This window comes from Symphalangus syndactylus, chromosome 1 (assembly GCF_028878055.3).
Source record: "Symphalangus syndactylus isolate Jambi chromosome 1, NHGRI_mSymSyn1-v2.1_pri, whole genome shotgun sequence".
Classification (NCBI taxonomy): domain Eukaryota; kingdom Metazoa; phylum Chordata; class Mammalia; order Primates; family Hylobatidae; genus Symphalangus; species Symphalangus syndactylus.
Genome location: NC_072423.2, coordinates 53,294,085 through 53,316,174, shown reverse-complemented (window position 1 = coordinate 53,316,174; position 22,090 = coordinate 53,294,085). Strand labels below are relative to the sequence as shown.

The 22,090-nt window shown below is 33.9% G+C and overlaps 1 protein-coding gene across 5 annotated transcripts in view; it reads right to left on the bottom strand.

Annotated features, from left to right (window-relative positions):
- CCDC178 (coiled-coil domain containing 178) overlaps positions 1 to 22,090 on the bottom strand; it is a 515,586-nt gene that overhangs the window by 426,554 nt on the left and 66,942 nt on the right. For all 5 annotated transcript variants that reach the window (XR_010113908.1, XR_010113927.1, XM_063610669.1 and 2 more), the window contains exons 6-7: positions 15,147 to 15,286; positions 1,510 to 1,532 (exon numbers count right to left, since the gene is read on the bottom strand). Coding sequence is in view for 3 of the 5 variants with exons in the window: in XM_063610669.1 (XP_063466739.1) it covers positions 1,510 to 1,532; positions 15,147 to 15,286 (163 nt within the window). In the remaining 2 variants the exon portion in view is untranslated. The remainder of the gene's footprint in view (positions 1 to 1,509; positions 1,533 to 15,146; positions 15,287 to 22,090) is intronic.

Below are 22,090 nucleotides of genomic sequence, written 5' to 3'. Positions count from 1 at the left end.
ACCATATTGGCCAGGCTGGCCTTGAATCCCTGACATGATCCACCCACCTCGGCCTCCCAAAGTGTTGGGATTACAGGCATGAGCCACCGCACCCGGCCTAGAATTTCTATTTGGTTAATTTTTATAATTTCTGTTATTGAGATTTTATATTTGTTGAAACATCACTTTTCTGCTTTAACTTAGTTATTTGTTCATGGTTTCCTTTATTTCTTTGAAGATACTTAAGCCAATTGATTTATCTTTGTCCAGTAAGTCCAAATTTTGGATTCCCTTGAGAACAGTTTAATTTATCCTCTTTCACTGTGAATGAGCCAAGCTTTCTTTCCTTTGCATTCTTCATATTTGCTTTTTGAAAACTGGACATTTTGAATATTTTAATGTGAAATAAAAACCAGATTACACTATTGCATTTGCTTTTTCTGTCTGTAGTGGGTTACTGTTTGTTTAGTGACTCTTCCAAACACTCCTTCATAATGGCTGTATTGTTTGTCATGTGTAATCATTGAAATCTGTTTCCTTAGCTTACTTGTGAGCTAGTGTTTTGTGTGAGTTCACTTAAATGGCTGGCAATAAAGGAAAGGAAAAAGAGAAACAACAATCTCCAATCTTAGCAGATTTGGTCTGTGTTAGGGTAATCCTTTGAGGCTTACCCAGGCTGTTTAAACCCTGACTCTGTCTTCAATTCCTGCCTATGCAGATCCTAAAGGTCAGCCAGAAGTAAGATTAGGATCTTCTCTAGTCTTTTTTGAACATTTTTCCAGCCCTCTGTGTTCTTTCAAATCTCCAGTATATTGAGAGATTTTCCTTCATGTATCTATCTCTTTTTCCAACCTATTTTTTTCACAGGAATTTTGGTCTGGTTAATGCTTGTCCTAGCTGTTATCTATAGCCTCAGGCTGCTGTGGCAAGTATATGCCTTTAAATGCTTTTCGCAAACACTGCCTGTAAGTAGCCCCAGCCTTGTGATTGCTCCAAGTCAAGCAAAGTCCTTTTGCTAGTCTTTCGGGGAGCTATCAGACCACTCAAACACAATTCTTTGAGAATGATGTTCCTATTATTCCCTCTGGCACTAGGAATCTGCACCACAGGTGTGCACTGCTCTCTTCATAGCTGCCACCAGTCTGAAGGCTGGAGAATGCTGAGCACGCAAATTAAAATGCCACAGTGCTCTCTTAATGCAATGAAGCAGCTTCCTTCTTCATTGAATTTTCCCCTGGAGGTTATTAAATTTTTACTGGATTCCAGATTTCTGCGAAAGTCGATTCTGACCAATGTTTTTGCAAATTTTGTAGTTGTTTTTGTGGAGGGATGCAGCTCTGGAGATCTCTAGTTTGCCATTATCAGTGATGTCCTAATTCTCATATTTTAAAAAAATATATTGTAATACCTATTGTGAAAAATCTTGCATTTGATTTTCTATTCCTTTTGAAGTTAAACTGGATTATAGCAGATGATTGAAATTTTGACATTAAAAATAAAATAGTTTTAAAAAGCATGAAATTTTCTTACCATTCTTCAAAAGAAGTTTCAAACTGTCAAAACAAAAGATCTCAATAAAAATCAAATCTTAAACATATTAAAAAACAGTGAATAAACGTCACTTAAACTTGTCAATTCTCTACATATCTCTACTTCATTATATTTTTGTCTACTTATACTCTCGGTTGTGTAAACCAAAAATAAAATTCTAAGCCCCCCAACTGACTGAGTAGGTCCCCCCAACTCTTGGCCAAGGGGACCCCAAAGGAACCTAAAAAACTAGTTAAGGACATGATGGGAAAAGGGATTAGACATGCCTCATTATAACCTCCTGCCTTTGTAATGTAGACATAACAGACCAGCATTAAAATTAAAACAGAAATCTTAAGATAAACAAAAAAGACTCTTTGTAGCACTAATATACCAAATTCCCACCTGATTCTGATATAGCATCACATGACAGATAACAGGCCTTGAAAGAAATCAAAGTATTTCACTCCAAAATATACTTCTTTGACATATTCAGAAACGGTCCTGCAAAACCGTCTCTTGTGGCAGAAATTTGCATTCTGTAGAGAATCTGCTTCCCTTACTAGGTCCTTTTTAGTGAGCCTGACACCTTTCAAGGTCTGATAAGAGACATCACCATCCATTCTCTCTGAGGACTGCTACCTGGAGGCTTCATCTACATGACAAGAACTTTGGCTTTTTTTTTTTTTTTAATGGTGAATTCAACAATTCAGGCAAGTCATATCTTTCAACCAATTACCAATCAGGAAACCTGAATTCACCTACGACCTGGAAGCCCCCATTTTTAGATGTCCCACCTTTCCAGGCCTAACGAATGTATAACTTGCATGTATTGATTTATGTCTTTCCCTGTAACTTCTGCCTCCCTAAAATGTATAAAATCAAGCTATAACCCAGCCACCTTGGGCACATGTTCCTGGGACCTCCTGAGGATGTCACAGACCATGGTTCTTAACCTTGGCAAAATAAACCTCTAAACTGATTAAGACCTGTCTCATAAACTTATTGGTTTACAGTTGTTTCCCAAGAAGTACCTAAATCTCCTATCTATTCATACTGTTTTATTCTTAACCGCACCTAATTGTTCTGACCTTTGTCTCTGTGATTCTAAATCTTACACATTCATCAAGGGACAGTTCAACTGCTATTTATTCCCAAAAGACTTTCCTAACTGTCAGAAGTACATGACATCTATTGAATTGTAATGTGTTACCAAAGAGTGGTAAATACAAAATTATACATGAGTTCACATATTTAGTTTTCCATAATATTATGCCTTTCCTGGACTATAAAGTCATTGGCAGGGGTTATTTTCTACAGATATATTCTAAGAGTATCTTGGGTTGTACAAGTCATAAATTATCAAAAATGTAAAACCAGAATATTACAGGTTTCATAGATTATCTCTAATTCAAGATGTTTACTTGGCATACATAATTACTTCTCTCTAGTTCCCATATCCTATCAAAATCTAAACAAAAAAATTATATGATAAATATATGTGTATGCATGTGTGTGTGTGTATACACACACACATTCACATTAATATATACATATACAGTCATGTATCACTTAATAACAGTGATACATTCTCAGAAATTCATTGCTAGGCGATTCTGTCATTGTGCAAACATCATAGAGTATATTTATACAGACCTCAGTGGTATAGCCTACTATACACTTAGGCTATATGGTATAGTCTATTGCCCCTGGGCTACAAACCTGCACAGTGTGTTACCATACTGAATGTTGTAGGCAAGTATAGCACAATGTATTTGTGTATTTAAATATATCAAAATATAGACAAGGTACAGTAAAAATAAAATATTGTAATCTCATGAGACCACTGTTGTATATGTGGTACATTATTGACCAAATCATGAAAAAGACTAAATTCATATACATAATAAAAAACTGAGGAATGCAATTATGTTTAAAATCCCAATAGATTTTTTCATATAATATAACAAGCTTATTCTAAAATTTATATGGAAGAGCATTGTATCAAGAATAGCCAAAGAACTCTAAAAAGGCAAAAAGAAGTACCATATGTGATATCAAAACATATTATGACTCGTGTAAGTGACTGAAAGCAGATACTGGCATAGGGAGGTAAAATTGACTAGTGAGATGGAAGGGGCCAGAAATAGGTAAAATCATATATGAAACTTTGATGTATGATGGATATGGTATGGCTGATTTATAAGAAATGGCTGGATTTGAAATAAAATCAATGTGAAAAAAACTAATTTTCCTTAGAAAGTAAAATTAACTATCTATTCCATTCATATTCAAAAAAGAAATCAATTTCACATTATTGAGCAAATCTCCAAAGAGAAATTAAAATTTTAGTAGCTATAAAGTAAAACTGTTATAGGATTGTGGTATGGAAATTTTTCTTAAACAAGACACAAATCACTTAAAGCAAAGTAAAGTGATAAATTTAATTACATTAAAATTAATAAAGTAAAAAGACAAGTCACAAACTGAGAGAAAGTGTTTACAACACACACAACTTACTAAAGGTAACAAGTTCCGAAAAGTCAATAAGAAAATACAAGTAAACCCAAAAGAAAATGGCAAAAGATAAATTGGCATTTTGCAGAGAAGAGAATAAAAATTCAGTGAGCATGTTAATAAGATTCTAAATTAATTAATAATCAGGAAAATGTTATTCCTTGATTTTGGAAACTGGCATTCACAGTCCTGCATAATGCAGAACCCTACATGATGTTGATTTATATAACAGTTCTAAGAAGCCATTTGAAGTTGAAGTATCACAAGAATATCAGGGGAAAATTGGTTAAGAGGCACTTCAATGAATTGTGATATAATTATCCAAAACTTCCGGAGTCCTCAACAAGTTAGTAATAATTAATATTCTCAGCTTGATCTTTATAGCTCAATAGAAAATCATTTATTTTATAAAGATAAAACATTATTATTACTCCAAATTTTTGAAGCAGAGTGCAATTTCATATGAAGAAACGTTTTAAGGTAATATATCAAAACATTATCTTAGCAACTTTGTTTAGAAGTAAGTAACAAAGAAAAAATTAAAAAATTATTTTAGTCAGTCTTTGATCTGATGTGTGGAGGCAAAATTTCTGGTACCTAGCATTTAAACACTATTTATTCAGGATATTGAAGTGGTTAACATAGAGAAGGCCTACAATTCCAGAGAAACATTTGAAGTCTTACATTCATAACTGCCTATCTGAAAAATCTGGACAAATTTTAGAAGTTTCTCAAAGTCACTTTAAATCATTATTTTAAATAAAATTCCTGATTATATTTAAGCTTAGAATTTCACTTGTCATAAATATTTGTGGTACGTAGATGCTTTCATTAAAATATCTAATATAATCAATTATATCAAACTAACCACAAGACTCCATACAATTCTTATTTCTGATTTTATCAAAATAGCAAATGAAAACAAATGGGGAGGGAGAGCTAAAACTGCCCGATTCGATGTAGTTTAAAATATTATTACATTATAGGGGAAATGAAACACTTCATTTACTTATAGCTCTAAGCCACATCGCCCACAAACTTCTGCTTGATAAATCTAACATTTTCATTGACCTTGTTTTTTTAACTCTATACTTTTATTGGAAATTATTACCAAATATTTAAATATTTAAATGCTATTGTTGAGACAAAAAGTATTCATGAAACCTTCTATTTTCCATTGTAAAAATAAGAAAATAATTAACCTTATGTTAGAAATCTTTTTTTAATGGACGATAACAAGTGCTAGTAAGGATGTGAAGAAATTAGAACACATTTATATTGCTGGTGGGAATTTAAAATAGTTGGGCTATGGAAAATAATTTGATGGTTTCTCAGTAAGTTATATATAGAATCATCACGTGACACAGCAGTTCCACTCCTAGGTATACAATCAAAAGAACTGAAAACAGGTACTTAATCAAATCCTTATATAATATATAATTATATAACATATAATACATGCATGTTCATAGTAGCCCTATGTACTATAGACAAAGGTGGGAACAACCCAAATGACTATCAACAGATGGACAGATACCAATTGTAGTATATATACACAATAGATTATTCAGCTATAAAAAGAAACAAAGTACTGAAACATGCTACACTGTGGATCGACCTCCCACATTATGTCAAGTGAAAAAAATACGGATCACATATTGTATTATTTTATTCATACCAAATATCCAGAATAGATATAGCTATCAAAATTGAAAATGAAAAAAGGAAAATTATCTCTATTTGCACATGTCATGATCCTATAAGCAGAAAACCTCAATGCTACACAAAAAAAATCTGTTAGAACTAATAAATTCAGTAGTTGCAAAATAAAAAATCAATGTACAAAAATTAGTAGCATTTTTACACATGAATAATGATCTAGCTGAAGAAGAAATTTAAGAAAACAATCCCATTTATAACAGCATAAAATGCCTAGGAATAAGTCTAATCAAGTAGCTGAAAGATTTGCACGCTAAAACTATAAAACATTAATGAAAGAAATTGAGCATGATGCAAATAAATGAATAAATATGTGTTCACAAATGGGAAGAATTAATATTGCTAAAATAATCATAGTACTCTAAGCAATATATAGATTTAATGCCATGTCTATCAAAATTCCAATGACTATTTTCACAGAAATAGAAAAAGAATATAAAATTAATATGGAATCATAAAAAACACCAAAAGTCCAAACAATACTGAGGAAAAAAGGTAATGTTGGAAGCATCAGACTTCCTGATTTAAAATTATATTACAAAGCTATCATAATCAAAACAGTATGGTCCTGGCATAAAAACAAAAACATAGACCAATGGAATAGAATAGAGAGTCCAGAAATAAGTTAAAACATAGATGGACAACTAATTTTTGACAAGGGCATCAAAAAGACACAATGAGGAAAGAATAGTCTCTTCAATAAATGATGCAGGGAAAACTGAATTTCTTCTGTATCTTAAACAATACACAAAAATCAATTCAAAATGGATAAAAGACCTAAATTTAAGGTCAGAAGCCATAAAACTCCTAGAAAAGAACATACAGGAAAAGCTCCTTCACACTGGTCTTGACAACAACTTCTGGGAATCACACCAAAAGCTCAGACTGCAAAGACAAAAATACAGAAATGGAACTGCGTTAAACTAAAAAAAAATGAAAAGTCCAGTTACATACTGGGAAAAAAAAATCGGAAACCACATATCTGATAAGGAGTTAATATGAAGAATGTATAAAAAAACTCTTAAACTCATTAGCAAAAACCAAATAAACTGATTTAAAAATGGGCAAAGGACATGAAGAGATGTATCTTCAAAAAACATATAAATAGCCAATAGGTATGCAAAAAGGTGCTCAACATCACTAATCATCAAGGAAATGCAAATTAAAACCACTCTGAGATATCACACACACATAAGGATGACTACTATAAAAAAGACAAGAGATAAATGTTGGTGAGGGTATGGAGAAAAGGGAGCCCTAGTACAATTGTTGGTGGGAAGTAGAATGGTACAGCCATTAGAGAAAACTGTATGGAAGTTCCTAAAGAAATTAAAAATAGGACTACCACATGACCCAGCAATTCATTCTTTAGGTATATACCCAAAGGAGATGAAAGCACCAGCTCGTAAAGATACCTTCACACCCATGTTCACTACAGCATTATTCACAATAGCCAAGATATGGAAATAACCTGAATGTTCATCGATGAATAAGTGAATAAAGAAAATGTAGGGGGTGTGTTTGTGTCTCTGTGTATGTGCATGTACACGCATGTATGCGTGTGTATGTGTGTCTATATGTTTATGTGTGTATGTCTGTATGTGTATATATACATATATATATATAGCTAATATTCAGCTTTATAAAAAATGGAGAGCCAGTTATTTGCCACAACATGAATGGACCTGGAAGACATATTAAAGGAAATAAGGCAGACACAGAAAGAAAAATGTTGCATGACCTCACTTACATGTGGAATGTATTTTTTTAAGGAGTTCAAATACACAGGTAGAGAATGAAACAGTGGTTACCACAGGTGGGAGTCAGGAAGAGGAAATGCAGAGATGCAGGTCAGAGGATACAAAGGAGCAGATACGGAAAATGAACAAGTCTAGAGATCTAATGTAAAACATGAGGACTAAAGTTAATAAAATTGTATTATATTAGGGATTTTTGTTAAGTAGGTATTTGTTGCTCTTGTCACAAGGATAAGTCACTGTGTGAAATATATGAGACTAACATAGATGTGTTAGCCAGCTTCACTATAGTAACCATTGTACTATTATACCATCAATACGTGTCTGTCTACATGTATCCCAAAACAGTATGTTGTAAACCTCAAATAAACACTATAAAATTTATTTCAAAAGAAAGCAGATTGGTAGTTGCAAGACTTGGAGGTTAAGAAGAGAATTAGGAGTAAATTCTTAATGGATACGGGGTTTTATTCTGGAGTAGTGAATGTGCTTTGGAGCTAAATATTGGTGGTGATTACACATTACATAAACTAAATGTTACGGAGTTGCTCACTGAAAAATGGTTAATTTTATGCGATGTGAATTGCACCTCAATTTTTAAAATCACTTAGGAAGTCTGAGTAAATTATAAATTTTAATTAATAAATGTATCAATACTGGTTCATTAATTATAGCAAAGATACCATACTAATGAGATATTTTTAAAAACTGGATCCAGAATATATATGAACTCCCTATGCTATCTTCTCAATTGTTCTGTAGGTCTAAAGTGTTCTAAAAGATAATTTATTAAACAAAAACAAATTAGAGGAACATAAAACATAATTATCTAATTCAAGGAAAATATGTTTTAATAAAGCAAATAAAGCAAAAGAATATGGCTGGGGCTTTTGGGGCATGGAAGTAAACCAAATCAGATTCAAATGAAACTTCAAAATTTTCATGAGAATTGTGGCATCTTGGACTAAAAACCAAGAGACATTTTAAAATGCAAAGAAGTTTCTGAGCTCTCAACTTATAAGAAGCAGGAAGTAGTCTGAGATAGGAACTCAGATCCATTTTCTACAGAAATGAAAGTACCTCTGGAGCCAAGAGTTCAGAGAGTAAATCAAACAGCCAGTGAGAACCACAGACCAATAAATTATTCCCAATGAGCAGAACTGGGTTCTAATAAAAAATATTTATTGGTCCTAGATTTGGGGAACCTGACACCACATGCTGATAAAATGCAGAATTTTATGGATCAGTGAAAGCCCTGTGTCTTCATTCTTCCCCTTTTTGAATGAGGAGTTTATTGTGATTATTCTATCCCTTCTTCACTGTGTATACTAAGTATGCAGGAGCAGTATTTGACTTTTCACTTTAGTTCATAGATCTATGGGTCAAAAGAAGTTGCACACAAGGAACTTCATCTGTATCAGATCTGTTACAGAACATGTAATTATGGATATTCATGATAACATAATGATATAAAACTGTTTTAAGAAAAGGTCATTGTAGTTTGCATTTGGGGAGCAGTATTAATCATGTGGCAATGGACTGATAGATTGCTACCTAAATTGTCCCCATAGAATCTTGTCTTCTGGATCCACATCTTCTCTACTACTCTCCTGCATTAAAAGTGGGATTGACTATGTGCTTTGCTTTGGTCAGTGGGACTTCAGCATACATGACACAGGCAAAGTTTTGTTAAAACACTTGTCTGTTGAGATTTGTCCTCTTGAAATATGCTCTAACAGCCAACAACCATGTGAGTGAGACCATTTTAATCATTATTCCCAGTTGTGCTACCAGATGTGTGTATCCACATGATTGGTCCCAGGCAAGAACCAGCAAAACTGCCCAGCTGAGTCCAGAACAAATTGCTGAATGGTAACCATGTAAATGCTTGTGTTCTAGCCACAAAATGTTGGAGTACATGTGTATATGTACGTATGTGCATGTGTACCAACAGATAAAAGAAAAAAAGATAAATGGTTACTTTGCTCAAAATATTTTCATTAGAATGGGGAAAAATTCTAGACTGCAAAGAATAAATGAGTGATTGGGAGGTGTGGAATTAGATACTAAATATAGGCAACTTTCAGATGCTATGTGGAATGGAGAAAGATAGACAAGGGTAGATATTTAAAGGTCTGTATAGAATTTTAAAATGTTCTTAAAAATAGGAGATACGTCAGTATCTTCACTGTATACAGGACTTAAGAAAAAAGGAGATTTTTAAAGACAGAATGCTGAGAGAAGACACAACTGATGGAGCAAGATCCTTGCAAAGGTAGAACATGCAATGCAGTGAGGGGAACAGCTCTAGGTGGGTGGGGTACAAAAAGAACAATATTTGCAGAGTTCAGGGATGTTCATAGGTGAGACAAAAACAGTTTGAGGCATTTCTGCTGTATCTCCTATTTTTTTTTTGCAAAGAAAGAAATGAATGAGCTGTGAGGTAGAAGATTTAGAGGTTTGAACAAAAAAAGATTGGAGTAGCCACCACAGACTACTAGAAAAATTTCAATTGACAAACAATAATTTCAGAGCACTATACAATGTATAATTGAGGGTGGGGACTATGGTTACATAACATCTTAAATTTTGTGTAATATTCTCCAGTACCATTCAGCAGACCAGGGGTGGGAGTTGGGATGGCAGACCATCAGAGATATTTGGGGTTGGCATTTTGTCAGACTAGAAGGATAACAGGATACAAAGTAAAGGACCAAATACTCCAATTGATGAATGTTTAGAGAGATTAATTGATTAGGCAAGAAACTAAAGGAAAATAGGAACCACAGAATAGGAAACCAGATATATGAGCATTTGAAGTGCTCATAAGTTTCAAGTTAAATACAATAGAACTAATAGAATGAGAGAACTCAAAGTATAAGAAACTTAGTAAAGAGTCAGGTGTTAACTGTTAGGTTTCAGAGTTAAAAAATAGATATGAAGTGGTATAAAAAGAGCCAAGTTTTCCAATGAGAATGACAAACATTTTAACATTCATGTCTTTGGTCTTAATAGCTGACACATTGTCAAGGACACAATGTCATGGCACAGTGCTGAACTGGATGTGCTTAGAGCTTGGATACACCTGGTCTGGATGCTGGCTCTGCCACTGACATTGGATCTTGGGAGAAATCAGCCTCTGAAATCATTTTCCTCATCTGCAACTGGAAATAATGGCAGTTTCTATCTAATAAGGTTTTAATAAGAATTCAATGAAATCATGCATATTAAGTGTTTAATAAGTCTATGTTTGGTAAACATTTTATAAATATTAGCTTTATTATCATAGTTGATGTTATTAATTTTGTACAATATATTGTTAACATTTTAAAGAATGTTTTTTAAATGCTCTCTCTGTGTTATTCTTTTAAATTACAGTAGCATCCTAATGACTGATATTGATTAAATGAAGAGGAAAATTTTAATTCTGTAGCGCTCACTCTAAATAAAACTATTTACAGTCTAGGCAGTCTAAGAGAATAAGGTAGAAGAAAAAAATAAAACAAGAGTCTTTTATTTGTATGAGAAGATATTCAGGTGATTTTTTTTATCATTGTATGATGTTTCCAGATTCTTCGCAAAAACAAAATATAGGGAAAATTCTCATAGTAACTCCACTCTGAAGAGTTTTTCAGTGGAGATTCAAATTGCAATTAAACTGGAGTGGATAGAAAAGTCCGTGGCAGATGCATTGCTGCTAACCACAGGCGTCCAGAGTGTTCTGACTACATTGGAAATCACTGTGGACAGAAAATTGTAAAAGACTGCTCTTTTACTCATTCAGTGTATGTTATACCCAGGGTAGATGTAAGCTTTATAATTACTTATAGAATTTTATCTAATGGGCCTGATGTGGTGGCTCATGCCTGTAATCCTAACCTTTTGGGAGGCTAAGGAGGGAGGATTGTTTGAGGCCAGCAGTTCAAGACCAGTATGGCCAGCATAGTGAGACCTCTGCAGGAGGGATTTAAATAAACTTAACACTTGGCAAATACCACTTTCTCTTTTGCTTGTTGCTGGGCCCTTCATTGGCCAGCCTATCCTTCCTCATCATTGCACCAAACTTTTGTAACAATTAGAGTCATAAGACTTGAGATTTGGGTAATTTAGAGAGATAATTAAGCCAGTTGCTTGCTTTGACCTCTAACATTAAAACCCAAAGGAATTTAGATGATCTACAACTCAAAATAAGAATTTTGTGCAATTCATGATGGAGATGCATATATACAGATATAATAATAGCTTTATTGAGATAATTTACATAGATTAGAGTTCACCAATGTATACAAATCCGTGGTTTTTAATGTATTTACAGAGTTGTATAACCATTACCATAATCACCGATGACTACATATTGTATGTAATTGGGGTGAAGGCTCCAGCTGATAATCACCAAGCATTGTTCCTCTGCCTTGCTTTGCCCTCTGCCTAACCCCTGGAAACTGGTGAAAGGGTAGTCCTGCTGTTCCCCCAGCACCAGATACATTATCAGACAGGCCTGGGACTGTAGGTGATGAATGAATATATATTCACATATATGTACATACAGATACATTTACAGACAGAAAAATGTTCCACTTCCTCTCAAAGTTAGTCAGTTGACAACTTTACTGGGTAAAATGTTAAGTGGCAAAAATGTTGAGAAGAAATATCCCTTTTCTGCATTTCCCTCAGGCATTCTGGAGGAAAAATGCACCCAGCACACATTCATATTTAGTATTTTCTGCAGGCACTTATTCATTTTAAATATTTTTAAAATGTTCTCTATTTGCAATTTGTGTGGGTACATAGTAGGTGTATATATTTATGGGGAACGTGTGATGTTTTGATCCAGGCATGCAATGTGAAATAAGCAGGCACAGAAAGACAAGCATCACGTGTTCTCACTTTATTGTGGGATCTAAATATCAAAACAATTGAACTCATGAATATAGAGAATAACGGAGGATTGCCATTTTAAATATTTCTTACACACATAACTCATTTTATGTGACGTGAGGATTTATGCTTAGGTTAATTCTGAATTATGATCTTTATTTGGAAATATTAGATGCTATTAGCTTTGATTTCAAAATATCAGAAGCTATCTTTTAAAAAGTTCTTTCCAGTTGTGCTTGCTTAATTTTATTTTTGAGGAAATTTAAGTTCCTATGCCAATGTAAGGTTGTCTAACATTACCAACATTTTTTGGTAATATTATCACTTTTTCCATGTGATAATGGGAAGTTTTTTTTCTTATTGTGATAGGTTGGTCAGAAAAAATTTTTTCATCTTTCAAAAAGATAGCTGGCCACCAGTTCATTCTTAAAATATTAGTTCAAATACTGCATAGATTTGAACTAAATATCTAATGGATAGTCCTCATGATTGCACCAAACATACTACTTATGTTCTATTTACCAGTTCAACACTAGCAAATATAACTGCACAGTCAATAAAAAAACAAAATAAGATAATTTTTAAATATAGAAAATACAAAATCTACAAAATAACCTTGAAAATTAACAGAAAGTTTGTCATTAGCATTTATTTCATAATGAATCTCCTTTCAGATAAACATATTTATTTATAAACAAATTATTATCATTATTGAAATTTCTGTCTAGAAGTATACTTATCTATCATTGCTATTGTGTGTTTCTTCTCAAAATGCCAACTAATATTCTCTGAAATAAGAATTAAAGTCTCTCCAAGGATATAAAACACAGGCTGAATGGACTTTGGAGTCAGATGGAACTAAGTACAAATTCCAGTGGTAGTGCTCACTACCTGTGTGATGTGTACATATAAGGTATTTGACTTTTCTATGCCCTAGAATTCTTACCCATACAGTAGAATTTCTATAAAGAGCAAAACAATAGATATTTATTAAATGCCTAGAAAATAGGAGATGTTAGGTACATAAATCACCATTACTACATGGAGTGGATAGGTGCCTCAGATGTATGCAGAAACGAAAGGTTCTGTTTTAGCTCTTCATTTACTTTTTTATTCAACAGACAGTTATTGAGCACCTACTATTTATCTGGCACTGATCTAGGCCCCAGAAGACAACAGTAAAGAAGTCAGCTCTGGTGCTTCTCCTTTTTTGAGGTTTTTCAATATATTTACATGAGAATAGCTCTTTTTTCAGTTTCTTTAAAGATAAGATGTAAAATATCTTGGCTTATTTTGTTAACTATTTTATATAAGGTAATATTTTACCTGGCCTATTATCCATAGTATCTAACAGTTTATCAACTGTTCAGAGCACCAAGTCGGATTCAGGAAAGAACATGGGCTTTGAAAACAGACAGAGGGTGTTTGAATCCCAATTCTGCCTTGTGACCTTGAACAAGTTGCTGAATTGTTTTACATTACTATTTCCCTATCTATCAATTAGGTATAACAATAACCATTCAGTAGTAGTTTTGTGAGGTCTAAGAGCAATGATGTAGTAAAACATAATGTCTGACTTATATTAGTTTTTTAATCAATGATAGCTGTTATAATTATTTATTAAAATACCATTATACCATTTTAATAAGTGGTAGTTGTTATAATTATTTATTAAAATACCTACGATTTTTATCAGTTTTAACAACATGGGTAATTGTTAATTAAAACTCATAGGAAGTATACAGCATATCATAGCATATCCTTGCCATTGTCTTCAAAGCCCAGGACACCATCAGTCCTGTGACCTATAAAGCATTTCCTGAAGGGGTAATCTGATTTGGAGAAATATAGAAACAGCAAAGGTAACATAATGCTGATATAGAATGATATAAATAATATAGAAGTAACGATGACAAATATATATTGAGTCCATATCATTTGCTGGTACTTGTACTAATATAATATCATTATCTCTTCATTCCCATCTAAGGTCACTCTAAAGCCTTCAATCTTGAAGACTGTACTCTAATGATCTCTAACAAAAGAGGTGACACCCTAGACTGAGAATTGTGAGTGGCCCATCAGAATGTTTGCTGGGCCAGATCCAGTAACAGTGGAGAGAAAAAAAAAATTAGCACAGGTCTCTGGAAAATTGATCCCCCATTTGAGCAGTTTAATTCTGCATTAGTTGTTCAGAAATATAATCTTAATAAAAGGTATGAGAAGTGGTATTTTTTATCATTCTTAAATCATCCTTTGAAAATAATTGCCTTTCAAGATTGAACTCCCTTCAGATAAAGACAATCTTTTAACAGGTTTAAAATACATAGAATCATTATATTCCTTTTCAATAGAACTATTAAGCATTTCTTTAGAATAAAATAACTCATTAAAAAGGGCACACTGTCCTTTTATACACCAATTTAATCATCTAATCAGTTTAGTGTCCCAAAAAGTATGTAAATACTACTTAATTTACTAGTCAAGTTGGCTTATGGAAATTACTACTTAGCATGATTGCCTCTGGATAAAGAACAAACAGGTAGGGAAAAAAACATCGATTTAATAAGGTCGTTTCACCCTTCTGGAGTGAGACTATCAAAAACATGTCTAGACTAGTAAATAATGCAACTGAGCAAAGATTTTTAAAAAGCATTCCAATTATCATTTAAAAAGTCCAAAGAGTTTCCTGGGTTTTGTAAGTTACCAACCCTTAGAGGGTCGATAAAGCTTACCAAATATCAGCATTTTAAATTACTTTCTTACCCTTTTCCAATGCTCCTGTATTTTGGACTCCACATCTTGGATGTGTGAAATCATTTTGTTGACACAAGGTGCTGGGATGTTTACTACGGCACAGCTGTGACGTCGACATGGGTAGCTAAAGTAAATGCCTTTACTCACCCCTAAAGAGACAAATGGAAGAAGTTCATTACTCGTTCTATACAAAGTAGTAAACCTTGATGTTCAGAATAAGCAAAAAAATTCTGCTTCATTAGTGCTAATACTCTTAGTTTCCTTAATAGAGAGGTTGATAAATCTGTCAGAAAATTATAGAACAAATCTTCAAAAAATGTACAAGCTAAAATAAAACAATCATTTATGATTTAATTCTGTAACAAATAAAAATGAACCTGAGAAGCCAAAATAAAACTTCAAGGAAAGTTAGAAAACATAGCATGGTGAAATAACATTGGAAAAAATGAAGGAAAAAAAGGCAGAAAAAACAGCTGACCCATGTGTTACTAAACAGATTCTGAATCTCTTAACTTTGAAATATATTTTAAATATTCCCTTCAAAGAGATGCTCTCTTTCAATGTAAATAATATCCAACTACTCATGCATCGAAGTTCTTCCTTAAATCCAGCATGAGTTTCTCTTGCCGAAAAAAATAAAAGCAGGTCTCCTTCATCCTCATAATAACCTCATTTTCTACCTTCCATTTCTGAAAATTGGAGTCTCATGCGAAGAGTGATTGATGTTCTCACTATAGTATTCAAGCTGTACTCATCATAAAATCCACTCAGTCCGATGTGCCTCAGTGATTCTAATCCTGGCATGTCCCAAATCGACTGAAGGTTGCAGAAGCACAGCAAAGTTATCCATGAAACTCCACCAAAGTGCTTACTTGCAGTCCTTTTGACTCTAAGGACTCTATTGGGCTGGATTACAGTTGCAATCACTGATCTTAAATGGGAGACACAAAATATGCTCAGCGCCTCAGTGAGAACAGTGTGATGTCCTCATTTCAGTTGACCTTGAGGGAACAGAGAAATAATCCTGTTGTGTTTTGTTTCAATGCCAACCCACAGAGATGGTAAATATTTTTGGTATCTTCGTTTAAACTGCAATCTTTTAAATATCTTTTAAATGAAGCCTTATAATATCTTCCTCTAGAAACACAATCTCTTGTAAAAATGGCATGTTTCATTTATAAATAAAGGTGTTCAGTCTATTCTACAATGTTCAACTCTCTCTCATATATGTGTGTGTGTATATAAAACATATATACACACACACATATGTATATAACAGTGACCTTTTTATGAGCACTAAAAATATGTGCCAGACATAAAGCTAAGCTAAAAATTTTTGATGCCACATTTTTTTAATCCCCACAACAATCTTATAAAATGGGATTATTATCTTGATTTCGTAGATGAGGAAATCAAGGCATAGATAAATTATATAACTTGTCTAAGTCTATGGAACAGGTAGGTAGGAGAACTAACTGAGACTTGCACTAAATCTCCCTGGTTATGGAGTATAAGCTGTGAAGGCTGTTTTTATATTTTAAAAATATGGCAAAATAAAGAGAAACAGTACTAAAAATATATTTCAGGGCATCCCAAATGTTTTGCTTGTTTTTAAATTTTGAATGCTCCTTCATAATATCGGTGCTGGTATCCTATGCCTTTTAGTTTGTTTTGACCATACTCTGAACACATATACTTGCTATAACTATTTTTTGTGTGTTACATTCCATCTTTCCTCTTTAGTTCATAAACATACACATACACACACACATGCACACACACACACATATATATGTAATAGTCAAAAGACCAAAAGAACAATCTAGTAAATCTAGTAAAAATTATATATTGATCTCCTATCCAAGTATCTTGATAAGGGCATGTTGGCCTTCCCTTTAGAAATAAGAAGGTTTTGATACGCATTTAACAAACAAGCAGTCACTGTTACAGTCAAAACATTTGTTTGCTTCATTAAATGTGGTGAAAACAAGAACAGTAATGATTCCTTTTATATTTTTCTTGACTGTGCCACTCTCAACCTATTCTGTGAATACTAATTAATTTCCATATCACTCCTATGGTTTAGGTTGAATATGTAACATATGGTAAAGTAATGGGAATGACGTACTATGAACTTAAATTTGCACTAAAATCTGTAAAAGACATGACATCCTAAGTAGCACAGGATTGAACCAAAATTCAGTAGTTCATATTACTCTTTTTATTTCGTTGCAAGCATGGCATAAGTTAAAATTTCCAATTTTTAAGAATTTTACTCAGTTTAGGGTGACAGCATGAGATAATCAAGACAGCTGAACTGGGTGTCTGTATTTTCTTGACTGAACTAACTAGCTGCACATCTTTAGCTAAAACGATTCAGTCTTTAGGTCTCAGATTTCTTACTTAATAAATTAATGTATTGGTAGGATGTTATATAAGATATTTTTCACCTAAAATTCAAACATAAATCGAGGGAGCTCCTCCTGGTGAAGCCTGTGCACAAATGGTCAGTGTGAGTATATAAAGAATTAAGCTCGGCAAGACTTTCATCCTCTCTAAACATGCCCCTGACTCCAACTTCCTTGCCCAGAATTAATGCATAAAAGACAAGATCCTCCTGGCTCCAAGCCAGAGTTGAGGTTTGCTGAGACTCTGCAACATGAAACTTCCATTTGAGAAAAAATATCAACTAGCTGTTTGTGTGGGCAAATGAAATAGAAAGACTATGTTTATAAACTGTCGACTCTTACTGCTAAATGAATTTGATCCTTATATAATTTATTCACCCAGCTCCAATAATTCAACATTTTATCACAAGAATCCTTCCTTTTCTTCTGCTTTGTATATGTGCTTCCTTTATGTACGTTACCCCAATTATTCTATCATCCCTTTATCTCAACTCAGAACAGTTAGGAAAAACTCTGCTGAACACATATTTCCTTTTCACATTGTTATCCCTTTTAACATCTTGATTTTCTTTCCAAAATGTAACATAAGTCAGTGCTCTTGAGGTTAAAAATAATTTGTCCTCTATGCAAAGACTCTTTCACGATGAACATAAAGCATCTTTAATCTTTTACGGAAAACAAAGATCTCTTTAGCTTTTGTTATACATGAGAAAAATAAAAACACCTTTCACTGACGTTAGTTATCACATTTTCATTGGACCTTAAACTATTGGAAACATTTATCACTAAATATCTAGAATAATACACATGGACTCTCAGAGTCGGGAGTGGCTAAAAACTGCTTCTACTCTAACCTTAGTCAATGTGCAATGCCCCTGTTCAGTGTTCACTTACTGCCATTTTCTTCTCTTCAAAATCTGCAACTTCAATACATTTTTTTTTACTTGCCTTGTATACTCACAGGTCTCCCCACTACCTTGCCTGACCACTTCCTATAGCTATTATTCTATATCAAACTTTGCTTTGACTAGCAATTTTTTGAATGAACTGTTTATACTGGCAGCCTCAATATCTTCATCTGATCTCTTCTTGAAATTACAATTTGTATACAAATATTAAGATCCATCTTACAAGGTTCCTTGCCTGTGAGGAATACTCAGCTCTTTCAGACATTTGAGTGCACCTATAGCACTTTTCATTTCTCTTTGTAAGAATGGATCACATTGCACTCTGCTGTTATCACATTTATGTTTTCCTATCTATCTTCCCTATGAAGTTCTTTCCAGAGAACAACTATATTAAGTGCCTTAAATAATTATTGAATAAATGAATAAACAAATCCTCTATCATTTTTTAGACTTTTTACCTGGCTGTAATCTGATTTTTGTTCTCTCCATGAAAAATTCATTCTTATATCCCACTAAGCAGTATATCAACTACCATCCATGAAGGAGTAACTGATATGGAATTAGTTCTCCAGTTATAAGCAACTCTAAATCTGGATTTTAAAATATGAGACAACTGATTTCGGACTTCGAAAAATGGGCAGATCAAGATTTTTATTTCTGAGAAAAGGGAAATTGATAAGGTGGAGTCCCACAATCACCAAGCTCTCTGCCAAGGGACAGTTTCCCAACTGCAATAAAGAGATCTGGGAGCAAAACAGAGCACAGTAATCCCGCTGAGTTGAAAAGTAAATATGAGTTTCATGGACAGTGGAAACATCTGGAAGAGGGCAGGAACTCAAGAAGACAGAGCAATGCAGAGAAGAGTCTCAGAAACCCACGTGGGAGGCCCCTCTGACATATGGCATAGAATCCCTAACCAATAACTTCTACCCAGAATGTGCAGAGAAAATTCACAACTTAATATTCAGAAAATAAGCATAAGACTTGGACTCTTCACAAAAGACAATATACAAATGACTAATGCAATGTGAAAAGATGCTTAACATCATTAGTCACAGTCATCAAGAAAATGCAAATTTAACTAACAGTTCAATACAACTTCACACACACACTATAATGCCTAAAATTATAAAGGTTGGCAATGCCCAGTATCAGAGAGGATATAGAACAACTGGAATTTATACATTGCTAGTGGAAATGTAAAATTGTTTAAACACTTTGGAAAACAATTTGGCAATTTCTTATAAAAGTTAAACTTAACATATTACTCAGCATTCCTCTTCTTTATATTTCCCCATGACAAATAAAAATATGTCCACAAAAAGAATTGTAGGTGAATGTTCATAATAGCTTTCTTGATGATAGTCAAAAATTGAAAAAAATCTCAAATTTCCATTAAAGGCTAAATAAATTGTGCAATATTATACAAGGGAACGGTATTGAACAATAAAAATGAACAAACTACTGATATATGCAACAGCATGGATGAACATTACAGATATTTTCCTGAGTCTGAAAAGTTGGACACAAAGCAGTACCAGTGGCATAATTTCATTTATTTGAAATGTTAGAATGGTAAAACTAAAATCATACTGGAGTTGTGGGAGTAAGTTAAAGTAATCTGGTCTGTAGAGGGGGCATGAATGAACTTTCTGGAAAGATGGAAATTTCTATACAGTGTTTGAGGTAGTGGTAAAATGGATGTGTGTATTTGTCAAAAGTCATTCACTTGTACACTGTAAATGAGTGGATTGTATTGCATTTAAATTGTACTTCCATATATCTGTTTTATAAAAAAGACCACTAAACATATCCTAGTGACAGAACTCAATAACCTTGTATCATTCTCCTACTTTAACTTTTTATACTAAAAAACATTGTAGACAGCCCTTCCTTGAAATGTTCTTTTAATAACTTTCTCTAGCTTCCTGTTCATCTATTTTTTCTCATATTCCTTAAACATGACTATTTGATAAGAAATAATCTTTTCCTCTACACTTTCTCCTTTGATCATCTCCTTTAAGTGCTTAACTCTCAACTAAACAGCTTTAGACTTAACCTTGCCCTGAGCTCCTTGCCAAATGTACAAGTTTCCCAAATCTGTCCTTCCTAGACTCCCATCCTGGAATTGAGAGTAAGGAAGGGAGGTCTGGGCCTGCAGAATCCTATGCAGAATGGGAGAAGCATGATAGATAAAACTAAAATGTACCCATTGAGAAGTTGATATACCACAAACAAGGAAATACATTCACAACAGTAAATTAAAATGCCAAAGCAGAAAGGCTACAGAAGAAAAGGGACACATTTGTATGATCAGACATAGAACTGGAAGGGATAAAGGAGGCATCCACAGAGCTTCAAGATGGAAGGGATCTGATACAGTACAAGCAGTGAAAATGATGCCTGGTACAGAGGATCCTCAGAAATGATTTGAAAAGTAAAAGAACTGTTATTAGTGGAAGGTATTCAAGTTACTGGTGGCAAATCTATACTGGTCTGCAGCAACTTCAATTCTTGCCTCCTCAGACAAAATGATTTGACTGAGAAGCATAAGGCAGAAGGACAGACCAAGGCAAGTTTCAGAACAGGAGTGAAAGTTTTATTAAAAAGCTTTAGGACAGTAAGGAAAGGAAGGAAAGAAAAGAAGAAAAGTACAACTTGGATAAAGGCCAAGTGGGTGACTTGAGAAACCAAGTGCGCAGCTTGACTTATGGACTTGGGTTTTTATACGTTGGCATATTTCCAAGATACTCCATTACTTCTCCCCACTCCTGAGATTTTATTGGGAAGCTGCTGATGAGTTTAAGGTGTTTTCTATTAAGAGACTTCCTTTCTCTGGCACTGGCTGTGAGCAGTTATTACTTCAGATAAACAGTTAACAACTGCTTGACCATCACCTGATGGTCACCCAACACTCCTGGTGTGTTGGGGGAGGGGCGGGGAGGGCGTGGGCAGGAGGGGAGAGCCCTCTTTTGCCCTGCTCATACCTGAGAGGCTACCTACTGTAACAGAATGATAAGAAAGTAAAGATGTTCCAAAATAAAACTTTTAATTAGCCTTCCTTCTGTCCCCAATCTGTTTGGATTCTTTTTTTCTTTAATTTTGGCTTTCATTTTAGATTCAGGGAATGCATATGTAGGTTTGTTACATGGGTATATGGTGTGATGCTGAGGTTTGGGGTATGATTGCTTCTGTCACCCAGGTATTGAGCATAGTACATAATGGTTAGTTTTTTAACCTTTGGCCCCCTCCCTCTCTCCTCCCTATAGTAATCCCCAGTGTCTATTGATGCCATCTTTATGTCCACGAGTACCTATTGTTTAGCTCCCACTTATAAGTGAGAACATGAAATAGTTGGTTTTCTGTTCCTGTTCTAACCCATTTAGGATAATGGCTTCCAGTTGCAAGCATGTTGCTGCAGATAACTTGATTTCATTCTTTTTTATGGTAGTATAGTATTTCATGGTGTATATGTATCATATTTTCTTTATCCAATCCACCATTGATGGACACCTAGATTGATTCTATGTCTTTGCTATTGAGAATAATGCTGTGATGAACAAATGAGTGCATTGTCTTTTTGGTAGAAAGATTTATTTTCTTTTGGATATATATCCAGTAACAGGATTGCTGGGTT